This window comes from Montipora foliosa, unplaced genomic scaffold, assembly GCF_036669935.1.
Source record: "Montipora foliosa isolate CH-2021 unplaced genomic scaffold, ASM3666993v2 scaffold_171, whole genome shotgun sequence".
NCBI classification, from domain to species: domain Eukaryota; kingdom Metazoa; phylum Cnidaria; class Anthozoa; order Scleractinia; family Acroporidae; genus Montipora; species Montipora foliosa.
In genome coordinates this window covers 52,501-66,596 of record NW_027179473.1, presented here as the reverse complement: position 1 = coordinate 66,596, position 14,096 = coordinate 52,501, and the positions used below count along the sequence as shown (strand labels likewise).

The window sequence follows — 14,096 nt, the reverse complement described above, 5'->3', positions numbered from 1 at the left end:
TGATTGGACCCCTAATTACTGAAGGTGGTAGAAAACAGAAGTCTGTGTCTGAGTCAGACCGTAGAGTGGCGATTCCTACACTTGAATCACTCATTTAATCGAATGTCCACTCAACCATCGCGTACCATGCTCGTCTACTCGGATGTAGTGAGTAGTAACATTGTCGGTGACTCAGAGCATCAGTTGGTCCGGGAAGTGCATTACACCCAGGATGGTTCGGGTGTCGTCTACTTCGAGCCCACCCACATTCAATGGATGTCTATGCGCCCGTGCAGAATTGGATGTGATCGAGGTCAGTGTGGGTGAGAGTACCGGAGACTGGCACGTTTCGCTCCTGGAGGGAGAACCATCATCACCTTTCAGTTCCGTAGGAGACAGAAAACATCGTAGAACTATCGTGACCTTTCAGTTCCGGAGGAGACCACCGTACATATAAAAACGACGTGACACTGTCGGGAGGTCATCATCATCATCATTCATGCGTGGGGGTAGTCTGAAACGGTATCATCCTCCGTACCAGCGTGGAGATGGTGCCACCGAAGAGTGATCAAAATTGCATCGCCCGTCTTGTTGAACGCCATGCAATCGGGACTTCAAGCGGCTGCCAGCGGTCGTTCGTTCAGCGACGTCGGAGGTGTGGTGGGACACTCGTTGAAAACGCGGTTTGAAACGAAAAGCGGGCGCTTTGGTGAAAGCCGGCCTCAAAGCCGGTGGACGGCATGCCTATAAAAAAGCCAAACGACGTGTGACGTCCATCTTTGGACGATGAACCTCCGACCGATGGTCGTGCATTCGCGATTGCGTCGGCAACGTGCCTACCGTCGACGTCAGTCCGCTCCTACCGTTGGTATAAAAGGCAGGATCCCCGTTCAGTACGGTGGTTGGTTGATCCCTCACCTACCGAGACGACGACCTCGACGTAAAAGAAGACGACGACGATCATGAGTCTGGAACTGTTTACCATGCCGTCGACGGACATCACGGTCGATTCGTACCGGATGATACCGTACAGTGCCGCCATGACGGGTATCGTACCTATCACCTTTAACCGTTCCCGGTTTGGACGAATTTATCGATTTGGGACGCAGTTTTTTCGAAATCGAACTGAATTGAATTCGGCGTCGACCAACGGCATCGTGGCGGATGCCAACAGTGCCTCAGATGCCAACAACACCAAGTTTGTGTACGTCACCAACAACCTCGCCCACGGTCTCTTCAAGCAGATCAATCTACGACTGGGTGGTGTGTTGATGAGTGAACAGACGGATACGTACATGTACAAGTCCTTCATCGAAACCATCTTGAATTACAGTCGAGACGAAGGCAGCACTTTGTTGGCCCCTCAAGGTTGGGTGAATTACATGAACGTGGAGGAACAGCTGGGGCCACGGGAGGCGATGATGACATTTCCACCACAGCCGGATGGGCGCACAATAATACGAATGCTCTGAAGACGGCCACCAAACTGTTTTACGGCAACAACAAAGCCACCATGATCATGTATCCTCATCTGGCTGCCATGCGAACGGGACGTTTGTTAGTCCCTCGCGTAGAAATCGTGATGGAACTCTTTTGCAACACCCCGGACTTTTTTCTGTTTGGGACCAAGACCAGTGGCACGGGGGTCAAAAGGTACGTCACGTTGGGTTCAGGGGATATCAAAGTCACCTTTCATCTGTGTCGCGTCAACCTGAACGTCAGTGTGGGTAACGAACTGATGGCCAAGATCGATGTGAAAGGTCAAATGGCCAATTACCCTATGGTCAAAAGTCAAATCCGTACGTTTTCGTTCGATGGCAAGACCACCTTGTGGACGGAAGACCAATTGTTTACAGGTCGTCTTCCCGATCGTCTGGTCGTCGGGCTGCTGGATAGTAAAGCGTTTAATGGGGATTTGGAGTATTACCCGTATGCCTTCCAAGATTTTGGAGTGAAGAGTATCCGTCAACTGGTGGGTGGGGAAGAATATCCCTATCCGACCTTGGAACTGAATGGCACGAATACGCGGAAAGACTGGCTGGGCTATCAACGTCTCTTGGAAACCAGTGGTTCCATGGTGCATCATCGCCCTCACATGATTCAACCAGGAGACTGGGGCTATGGCAAGAATTGTACCTTGTTCACGTTTAACAATGTACCCAATGGCGATGCCGATTCACCGTATCATCGAAATCCCAAACAAAAAGGCAAGCTGCGTCTGGAAATCCGATTTAATGCCGCTCCCGACAAGAACATCACCATTTTGGTGTTTGGTGAATTCGAAGACAGCTTCCAAGCCGGTACCAACGGAACTGTCCTTTATCAAAAGTACGAGTGAAGATGGAATTTGTACCCTTGAGTGATGTCACCTTACGCATCTTGGCCTTGGACGATCCGGTCCTGAAACGTGTCTTTCACGGTGTCCATCCCTCCGACGGACTTCCATCGCGTCCACCCCGTACGACGCGGGCCGCCTACATTGTCAACACGGATCCACGAGGGGAACCGGGTCAACACTGGTTAGGACTTTGGACGGAACAAAATCGGTGTGAAGTCATGGACAGTTACGGACTGCCGATCACGACCTACCATGCACCCGACTTGGAGAGATGGCTCGAAGACGAATGGAATGCGGTGCAATGGAACGACCGGACCCTCCAAGCTTTGAACAGTACCGCTTGCGGTCATTATGCTCTCATGTTTTTGAAAGATAGGGTACGGGGACGCACCATGCACGAGTTTGTGCAAAGATTTTCTCCCCTTGATTTTGTTACCAACGATCGAACTGTGGGTCGACAAGTACGTCGTCAAATAATCAAGGAGTACAATGCGTTACCCTGCCTTCAATGTTGTACACCGCATGAACCGGTTCTTCTACATTAATTTTTTTTTGATAGACCACATGTCTTGTCTTTGTCTTGGGACGGGGAAACACGCTTTTTAAAGGTATAAAATAATGTGCAACGCTGCCGTCGATGAGGTGGGATCATGATACGACAACCCAGTAGTACGATGATCGTCGGTCCGTCGGGGAGTGGAAAGACACAGTTGACCGAGGCGCTCTTGACGGAAGGGAAGGTCTTTGAAAACACGAAACCGTGTCATTACTGTTATGCTGTATGGCAACCGCGTTTCGAACGGATGAAAGGTCGTGGGATCCGATTTCACGAAGGGATTCCCGACATTGATCATCTTCGACAATGGTTCGGAAAAAGTCAAGGTGGGATCCTGGTCTTGGACGATCTCATGGACGAAGGAGGGAATGACAAACGCGTGTTGGATCTGTTCACTCGAGAATCGCACCATCGGAACATTACGGTGTTGTATTTGTGTCAAGACCTATTTCCACCCGGCAAATATGCCAAGACCATCTCCAGGAATGCCCATTATGTCTTCGTGTTCAAGAATCCCAAAGATCAATCGGGATTTCGAGCCTTGACGTTACAAGCCTTTCCCGATCGATGGCGTGACGTTCTTCGTCTCTTCGAAAAGTGTACGCAACGCCCGTACGGGTATATAATGATGAATCTTCATCCCGCTTCAGACGATCGGTACCGACTGTTCAGTTGTGTGACACAATCTGATGGTCCGACCCAAGTGTGGAAACGTGAATGAGTAGCCCAGGATCCCCGTTCGCCCATTGGGATCCCTCTGAATATCGACGTGCCTTGTCAGAGTACCGACGAGCTCCTTCCACACCTTCCAGTCCCGGATCGCCGTTTGACCAGTTTCAATTTGAACGCAATCCCTCTGAATATCAAAGGGAATTGGAAGCGTACCGTCAACAACAACAACGACGGAGAGCCAAAGAACGAACTGCTCGTCGACGTCGAAGACAAGGAGGACGTGCTTTGCATTTGAGTGAACGTCTCGAGATCGCCCAACACATTCCTATAGGAACCCGATCGTTCTCTGAACCCAGGATGACCTCTTCCCCAGCGGGTGTGGGGAGCAGGACACCACGTACGTCCCCGGCCGGTGTGGGGAACACCATTCCCAACATGACTCCAAGAAACAGCCCGGCCGGAGTCGGAACACGAACACCCAACAGGGCGATTCAAGAGTTTTTGGAAACATTGGATCAGGGTCGTGTGCCGACGCCCGACCCCGATGCCTTGTTGACCGAACTGGGACTTGACAATGCGGGAGGATTACAGACCGATACGCTTCTTTCCCAACGACAACTCATGATGCGTTCCCTCTTGGACGGGAGTATCCCCGTCGCTCAGAGAACACAGATTCAAAGAGATTATAGCATCTCCGACCAAGATTTACAAGATTTTACCGCCAGTGGTCCTTCCAACACCACGACAGCCCCTCGTCCCACCACCGGAGGGAAACGTCCGCGTCGACTTCCTCTCCCAGCGTCCTCTCCTGCAGGTTCCCGCCGTCGAGGTAGCGGTGGCGGAGGCGGAGGAGGAGGAGGAGGTCCTCCTGGAGGCGGCGGCGGAGGAGGAGGAGGAGGAGGAGAAGGTTCCCCTGGTGGCGGAGGTTCTCCTGGAGGGAACAGTCGCCGTGGAGGTCGACGGCGTTTGGACCAGGATGGACTTCGACGTCAAATGGATTTGTTATCTCAAGACGCCCGTCAACGGACGGATGGACGTCGTATCCGGAACATTACCCATACGAACACCGTGACCACGGTCTACGAAGACGGTGGCACACCTACCGTCTGACGTACCTCTTCCCGACTCAGTAACCCATAAAAGGACATGCGCACGCTTGGGTGTCCTACAATCATGCCCAAAACCAGACGGCGACGTCGGCGACGACGACCCCCACAACGCGGACGCGGTCTCCTGGCGGTTCTAGGCAAGGCCGCGGCTGCTGGGTACCAATTGGGAAAAGACAAAAGGTACAAAAGGATGGGTGCCAAAGGAGTCACCGGTCATTATGAGGCGCCTAAATATAATTATGGAATGATGAAACGGATTCTCCAACGAAAACCTTGGGCGCGAAAAATGGTGATGGATCGAATGATGCGTGGGGATCCACATCCTTTGAGGGGACTATAAAAGGATAGTCCACATCATTCCATATGTCTACGATGGCACGTCCACGTGGTGGTAGCATTTGGTGGGGCGTGAGACATCAACGGGGCGGCAACCTGATGATGATGATTCCCGCTTCTAAACCCCGGCGAAAAGGACGTCGCCGCCGACGACGACGAAGACGACCAGGGGTACTCCGTGTATAAAAAAGAACGCCCCGGATCTATAGCCCATACCAACATGTCGTGGAGGATGGAACGACAATGGCCGTTTCTACGGAGCGTCTTGAAAGAAGCCAATCATCAAACGCGTCGGGCACGGCCTCAGGCCGCCAATGCCGATCAAATCAATGCCGTTAGTGAATTGGTCATGAACACGATCCGAGGGACCGTTCCTGTCTCGTCCAAAACGGTGGGACGACTTCGACCTTACGAAAAGGTCTTGGGGGACATGTCTCGTCGAAAACATTCTATTAAAAGGAGACGTCAATTGATGATGAATCAGACAGGGGGAGCTCTTTGGAATGGTCTGAACGCCGCTTGTGACGTGATACGACGAAGCAAACGACACGGTTTAAACACGGCCTGTGACATACTAAGACCCAAAAAACGATGAAAGCGTGTCGCCATCAGATTCCTGGATGTGTTCGTGCCCAAATACCCTATCTGGGCACGTTTCTACGAGATCTGACCAGATTGTCGGGAGAGAACCGTTTACGAAAACTTTACTATGCTGTGGATCAGATGATTGAGGCCATCAGTCAATTGGCCCGAGAGATTGTCAAGGGACGTCTCCCTTTGTCCAAGTACACCCTACTCAAGATCACCGAGACCCCACGAGATCGAAGAGTGTTACGGGCCATCAGTCGTTCAAACCATAGCATAAAAGCCCGACGAAGGATGATGCGACGACATTTCGAACGAACCCGATTCTGGCTCGGATTGCACACGGCGTATCATCATTGTGTCAAGGATCATTTGCAACATGGACGATGGTTGGTGTGATAACACGTGGACGTACGGGCTTCGTTCGTTTTGTGCCCTGCAGGATCAGATACGTGGGCTTCGACATCGAGTCCGAGAACAATGCGACATTGTCCGTCAATTGACCGATCAATTACAAGAACGTAATCAGAACTTGGAGCTCGCCGAACAAAAGATGGGGGTCTTGCAAGAACAAGTCTGTGAATTGAATCGACATCTGGAACGCGAACGACACGAGAAACAGGACCTCTACTATAAAACCAGGGAGAGACGCGACGATCTTAGTACCTCACGATGAGTGAGGTAGAGACCATTCCAGGATTTGAAAACAAAGTCTTGATCGATCCTCAACGATTACGTCAACTCGAAAACGTGTACAAGGAACGTCTGACCGAAAACCTTCACTTGACCAAAGCCGCTCGTATCGCTGCCAAACAAGAAGCCGTTCTCATGTCGGATCGAATTCCTCCGGGCATCAAGAAAGCCTTGGCCACCCCTTCAGCCAACGAAAAGAAACGGTGGACCAAAGCCGTCCGACAACCTATTGGGTTGGGGCCGGATGCCGACGACGAACGCGATGCCGAAGCCGATGCCTATGCGCAAGGACCCTTGCACTCCATGTTGACACAATTGGTAAAGAAGAAGAAGAACACGCCCGAGACCACACCCTCGGCACCCCCTAAAGCTAAAAAACGACTTCGATTCATAACTCAACCTAAAGCAGCTCCGCCCAAAAAAAAGTCAAAGAAGAAAAAATCGCCCCCCAAGACACCGGTTCCATCCGTCGATTGGGGACACCTTCCGTTTCAAGGAGATCCCAGGATGATGGGGAATAGTGTGGCCGACTATATGGAGACGACCGCTCAATCGGTCAATAAAAAGATCCGTAAGAAGACAGGTCGCCGTCGTCCTACCGAAACAGATAAATTGAAACGTCCGCCCGGTTGGTTGGATTTCGATAAGAAACTCAAACGACGATTGGATGGCGAGGACTACTAAGAGACGACGACGCCAACGACGACGACGACGTCAACGAGGCGGCAAATTTGACTTGCAGAATGCTCTGGCCAAGACCGGGATCGAGTTTCATTGGCCTGGCTATCAGTACATGGGTCCTGGCACCAAACTGGCCAAACGACTCAAACGAGGTGATCCTGGCATCAATCGTTTGGACAAGATTGCCAAGACCCACGACATGGATTATGCCAAGGCCAGAAACTTACAGGACAAGTGGAAAGCCGACGACAAGATGATTCGGGCTATCAGTAACCTCCCAGGCAAAAAGAAGAAGACGGAGAAAGTGGTCAAGAAAATCATGCAAATGAAACGTAAACTCAAACTTTAATTCAACAATGAACAATTTTCTTCTTAACGAAATTTACGATTGAATATTCTTGTCCGACGACACCAAGGACCGTAAATGTCAATAAAAGGTACAAAATGAAACTGTCCCGTCTTCTGGTTCTTTTTGATTTGTTTTTCCGAGTGCCAAAGGGGTTGTCTCCGATAACGCCAGGCTTCACGGAGGGCATGCGCTGTCGCACAACAATACAATTGACCAAACAACATGACCGCTCTCAAATGACGACGTGCGCGAGGCAATTGGATCTGCAATGAAATGAAAAATGTCCATCAGTCCCTCTTCTCATACGATAGTGACGAAGACGCCATATCTCTGCACATCGCCATGGCATTGTCAACCAGGCTTGAGTAGGACAACAGAATTTTTCATGAAATCCAATCTGGATCGGGCTCCGGATCTGGAACGAAATGGAAAGGATAAGGACCCGCAACGAAATGAAAATGTCCATCCGTTCCTCTTCTCATACGATAGATACGAAAACGCCATATCAGAATACACTCTGTGCTCCGTGCCATCATCAACCAGCCTTGGGTAGGACAACGCATTTGACGGGGGGTCTGGATGAGACGGTACAACTACCTGGGAAAAACAAGTTACAATAAGCAAGAACAGTAAGGAGGTCCCCGACCGTGGTAACGTTCTGTACGTACAACCAAATGTCCCTCGGTACTCTGATACACCCAATGTCCCTCCTCGTTACGGACCATAATCTGTCGACGCCATACAGGCGGATCCAAATAAAAAAGGGCCACACCTCGATCCTCGTCCAATATCTCCTCCTCCAGGTCCTCATCGTAGGGATATATCACGCGTAACTGAAACGATCCGATGCCCGTGATCGGATCCGACCCCATATAATTATAAAATCCGTATCGTGACACGATCGCATCCACAATAGACAGTTTCTGGGCGGTCGTATAACTTTCTCCATCACACTGCACGCAGTAGTACTCTCCGTATCCGTGTATCCTTCGTACGTAATCAGGGGTCTTGGTCAGAATGCACTAAAAAACGAACAAATAACTCCAGTCAACCGTAGCGTTCTCTATGGCACTTCCTACAGTAACGGTCCTCGTATCCGATGTACTCCTCATAATCAGAGGGATAGATCAGAATGCACTGCAAACATAAATAAAGAAAGTCCTGTCAAACGTTCCTCCAGTAACATGAGTCGAACTTCGGGCGTATAGGGACGTCTCTCGTGCACGTGAAACAGACCACTCCACGTACAAAAACATCGGTCGGCACGGACCATGATCTGATTGAAAAAGGATCATCGTGTCAGTTCCCATAAGACGCGCATACTATAATGACCATGGTACGCGAAGGTATAGGATCTCGCGACCGCAGTCGATTTTTCCCTGCGACGCTCATACGTCCCCTGACAAATGTGTTCTTGCGGCGACGTGTGATTGATCCGGTCAAGACAACGCATGCATGTAATGGGTCCAAAAGAACAGCAAGGTGAATCCCAAAGCATAAACCCTTCCCCATTGGCAAACACCATCATGGCCTAAAAGAAATTGATATCAAAATAATCTTCGTTCATGTTCATGTTGTCTTTGACAGATGTCCAGACTCGAAAATAAACAGTCTCTTGTTTGGAGGAATGGGGTCTGCCAGACGAATAAACCGATCCATATTTAGGTAGACTGCACCAAGTCTATGGAACAAAAAAAAAAAGACGTTAACAGGAGAATCGACTATCGGCGACGACGGCGACGACGAATACGCCCATGGACACCGACCGCCCTCCATAACTCCACTACAATGTTCAGCTCTTTTGCCGTCCAACCCCTCTGGGATGAAAAGCGAGTACATCTGTTATGGACACACCAAGTCTAATGAAAAAACGTAAAAAAGAAAATCAGCTATCGACGGTTGTATACCATAACGAGTCCATAAAACGGATCCCAAAAATCCACATCAATCCTCTTCCACAACTCCGCCGTAATGTCCATCTCTTTTTTCGTCCAACCCCGTTGGTATGAATAACGAGTGAACTGGTTTAGACGACACCACATCTAATAATAAAGAGAACGAAACGTAGCAATCAATATCTCGTCCCAATAGAGACCCGTGCCCCTAAGACGAAAGCAATAAGAAGTACAAGATCCGTATCCATAAGAGGTACAACGTTGCTGAACAAAGTCTGGAAAGATTTCCGGGAACCAAGTTTCCTGTCAATCGAAAAAAGCATTACGGTTACCATAAAAGGAAACTCATGAAAAAGAGACCGGCGACCACCCGTATGACAACGACGACGTCCGTAGGAGACTTCCAACCCATCACATCGACAACGAACGAGACATCCGTAACACATGCAATGAAAGGTATTGAGGTCCAATCGTTTCAAACAGTCAATGCATGTGGCGGCGGACTCCGTACAATGCGAACACACCCACTTGATCCAAGACCATCGATCGTCCGACCTCGGTGGATAGCCTTGACGGGTCCTATGTTCCTGCACCACCATCTAAAAAAATCAACGAATCATAGTGAAAATCTCAGCCAAATAACGCCGCCTCCGACGACGTTGCTCCGCCGTTCTCGGAGGTCGTCTCCGCCGCCACATCCAACAACCATTTCTCCATACCCATCTTGACGACCTATCATCCATAAACACTTCCTCAAATTGACAGATCACCTGCAGAAGAGAGAGAGAGAGAGAGACTCAAGTCCAACTATGTCCCTGACACAAATAACACCAGTCCCCCAAATCATGACGACACGGTGGAAATCCATAACCCACATCACAGGTACAAATCAAACATCCCGGATGACGGTAAGATGCATAAGACACCGAACAAGAACAGTCCCACTTTCTACACTTCAGTTCCACATAACTACAACGACATTCCCATTCGACCAAATGATCATCCTTCGCCGACCTAGTGGGCACCATGACCTACGAGAAAACAACGACAATGAGGAGATCGAAGTGGCATACAAAGAAGACCTCTCCGGTAGACGGGCCATCGACACCAACAACAAACGCCCAAACCCTCTCGACGACGAGGAGAACGATACATGCCCGTACAATAACGATACCCTGGACAACTCATCATTCCCAAAAGACAATACCGACATTTCATGAGTCGGCTTCCCGCAGGATTACCCCCCAGGGCAAACCGGCGACACGGTCCACACTCAAAGGCGATAGTCGATTCTCCTACAAACGTCGCCGTCATCTAAAAGATATCAAATAAAATAAACGAATCTATCAGATTCGCTTCGATTTCGACCCAATACAAATAACCGGAACGTACCGTGCCATGTTGACTGCAACGCGGTAGACGGAGTAACTCTTCGTGAATGGGTTTCCAACGTTCCCTCCGGTCCATCTCTCGATCCTTCTCCTCCTCTCGATCTCGAATCTCCAACACATGTCGACGTACTTCGGGAGGCAACAGGTCCCAATACGAAGCCTCGTCTCGGGTCGCCGGGGTCTTTTCCGTGATCTGGCATTCTTTCCGCCAACGTCCATTCTCTTGCTTGACCCACACCTCTTCCTCATCGTTTGGGTCTTGCTCCATCTCCATAGTACGTCTGACCACCGCCATCTCGAGCGCACGTCTCTTCGGATCGGATGCCATGACTTTTCTGAGGCTCCTCACTCGATCGGACTACTTAACAGGAATCGTTCCACCAATCCCCGTTCTCCTAAGGGGTCACATGACTCTCCGGGGGGATACCCCCCCATCCCCCCAGGAGACCTATCTCTCTCCGGATTGGTCCATCTAGGGTACACGTCAAGGTCCTTCAAGGTGATCCTTTCTCTATAAAAGACACACCGTCTTTTTTCAAGCAAACATCTCATCATGGATAGCGATAGTGATAGTGACTTGGCTGAAGCACTCGACGAGTTTGAACAAATAGGAGGTGCCGCTCCAGGACGTTTCGTCTTTGAAAGATTACCTGTGGTGGAACGACGTAGTGTCCGTCTCGGGGTTCGTGAACGCGTCTTTCAACTTCGCCCTCGACAGATTGGAGCTTTCATCCCCCGACAACGTCTGACCGATGCCCTCGTGCAAGGTCTTCGTACCGCTCTAGACGACTTAATCAACGATCAAGACATTCCCGATGGCGACCGAATTTACATCGCTCTAGCCTCCAACCGTATTGCCAATGCCTACAATGGTTGGGGACTGCGGGCCGGAGAATGGCGCGCTCAAGGTCCACGTGTGGATGCCTTACTTGGGAATCTTTCCCACATGCTCAACTCTAACGAACAATTCGAAATGGACGATTCCCTCACCCTCTCCTTCGTTCACGTATGCGGGGCTCCCACAGGTTCCGGTTACAAAAGAAAACATTTACCAGGTCATCAAGCGTCGACGCGTCTCAGAGAATTCAAGCACTGTGTCTTACGTGTTCCACAGGATGACCAAAATCTATGCTGTCCACGCGCCATCGCTCTAGCTCGAGGGGTCCATCAACACCGAGACGATCCCCCACGTCGCCGACAATGGACCCGCTGTCGCGGTAACCATCGTCGCATCACGCGAGCAGCTCAAGAACTTCTAGACGAAGTCCATCTTCCTCCTCAACCCTGTGGTCCCGAACAACTTCAACAACTCGTCACCGCTCCCAGTCTTCAAGACTACACCATTGTGGTCGTGGATGCCAACCGCGCTTATGCTTGTTTTGCTTACGGTCGTGGGGACACGTTGTTAGGACTCTTACACGAAGACGGTCATTACGATGCCTTATCTTCCTTACCCGGTTTCTTCGGCCAAGATTACTTTTGCAGCCAATGTTTCCAAGCCTATCATCATTTAGGTCAGCACGCCTGTCGCAACAATCAAACCAATCATTGCGGAGCCTGCTTACAAGACGGATGCCCTGATCATACCGAGGCCTACCGACAGTACCGCTCGGCTCAGACACCCTGTATCCTCTGTGGACGTTCCTTCTACGGAGACACTTGTCTCCAAACCCATCGGTCCAAGACCCACGCCGGTCAACCCGCGGATCCTCAACATCCCTCTGTCTGTGCCACCCGTCGTCAGTGCAAAGATTGTCGTGGCCTTAAAGAGATCCGAACTCATCGTTGCGGGTATCGGAAATGTTCGTGCTGCCACCAAGACGTCGACGTCCATCACCATCGATGTTTCTTACAAGTCGAAAAGACCCCCACCGAAGAACGACGCTTGAAACGACAGCGACTCTCCTTTCAAAGGATCCTGAGTCAGGGACTGGCACCTCTCTTAGCCAACGAGGCCGCTGGATTGCACGCCTTCCTGGCGGGCGATAACGACGACGACGCCGAAGACGATGACGACGAAGAGGAACCGCCCTTGCACGTTTTCTTCGACATTGAGAGCATGCAAGTCGAGGGACGTCACGTGCCCAATCTAGTGGTGGCCGAGACGGAAGACGACGACGATCCTCCCGTCTCATTCCAAGGAGACAACTGTCTCTTTCACTTCCTGGAATGGTTAGAAACACTGACCGAAAACGGAATGCGACCCCTGACGGTCATCGCTCATAATTTCAAAGGGTATGACAGTTATCCCGTCATCGACGAACTCCATCGGCAAAAGAGAGAACTGGAACAAATCCGAAACGGTGGGAAAGTCCTCCAACTCACCTACCCTCACGAACAGACGACCATACGATTCATCGATTCGCTCTCCTTCTTCCAGATGCCGCTGAGCGATTTCCCCAAGACGTTCGGGCTCACCGAACTCAAGAAAGGACACTTTCCACATATGTTCAATACCCCCGAACATCAAACGTATGTAGGCCGACTTCCCGACAAAGCCTTCTACATGCCCGACGGCATGTCCGTCAAGAAACGTCGCGATTTCGACACCTGGTACGACAACCAAGCGGCACGAGAGGTCGTCTTTGATTTCCAAGTCGAACTTCTAGCATACTGCCAATCGGACGTGAAACTCTTGAAACAAGGATGCCTCACTTTCATGCGGGATTTCCAAGCACGTGCTGAATTCAATCCCTTTGAACAAATGACAGTAGCCTCTGCTTGTAATCGCTACTTGCGTATGCACTGTATGGAAGAAGACTCCATTGCCTCCGAACCCCTCTTAGGATGGCGAGGTCGTGTCAATCATTCCCAGGCCTCCATAGAATGGCTGACTTGGTGCGAACGCAATCTACGACGTCAAGCCTGGCTGACCCTCTCGCCGGAAGAACACGAAGATCACGAAGCCATGGCTCGTGCCTACGGACAATACGACCATGATCATCCCTTACACCGTCAACGTATCCAGCATGCACGGAACGAGGGCGAGTACCACATTCCTGGTACCCGATACACGGTCGACGGATACGATGCCGACACCAAGACCGTCTACGAATTCTACGGCTGCTTCTGGCACGGATGTCGGACCTGTCATCCCCAACGTACCGATGTGCATCCGACGCTGCTCGATCGATCCATGGACGAGGTCCGTGCTCTCGTCGACAAGAAACGCACGTTCCTCATCAGTCGTGGGTACCAATTTGTGGGTATGTGGGAATGCACCTGGAACGCCCTCAAACAAACCAACCAGGACATCATAGACTTTCTAGCCCATCGAAACCTCCAAGCCCCCCTTGAACTACGAGATGCTTTTTACGGGGGTCGGACCAATGCCATACGTCTCTACGCTCACGTCGAGGAAGAGGAAGAGATCCATTACGACGATTACACATCCTTGTATCCTTGGGTCAACAAGTACGGTACCTATCCCTTGGGACATCCCACTTTCCTCTACGAACCCGACACCACCGATCTCTCGCCTTATTTCGGTTTGGCCAAATGTACTGTCCTTC

General features: G+C 50.6%; 2 protein-coding genes across 2 annotated transcripts in view; both read left to right on the top strand.

The window, feature by feature from the left end:
* The first annotated feature begins 2,967 nt into the window (after positions 1–2,967).
* On the top strand, positions 2,968–3,594 carry LOC137986262 (uncharacterized). Its single transcript, XM_068833491.1, has one exon. It carries the CDS (start codon positions 2,968–2,970, stop codon positions 3,592–3,594), a length of 627 nt encoding a protein of 208 aa, XP_068689592.1.
* Positions 3,595–11,137: 7,543 nt separating this feature from the next.
* The window catches only part of LOC137986261 (uncharacterized), a 4,176-nt gene continuing 1,217 nt past the window's right edge, over positions 11,138–14,096 (top strand). Inside the window, exon 1 of the mRNA XM_068833490.1 lies at positions 11,138–14,096. This exon is cut by the window's right edge and continues 1,217 nt beyond it. Within this exon, the coding sequence (XP_068689591.1) occupies positions 11,138–14,096 (2,959 nt within the window).

Excerpts from the sequence above, each read along its gene's own strand:
- LOC137986262 (XM_068833491.1), top strand. The coding sequence starts at position 2,968 with ATGATACGACAACCCAGTAGTACGATGATCGTCGGTCCGTCGGGGAGT.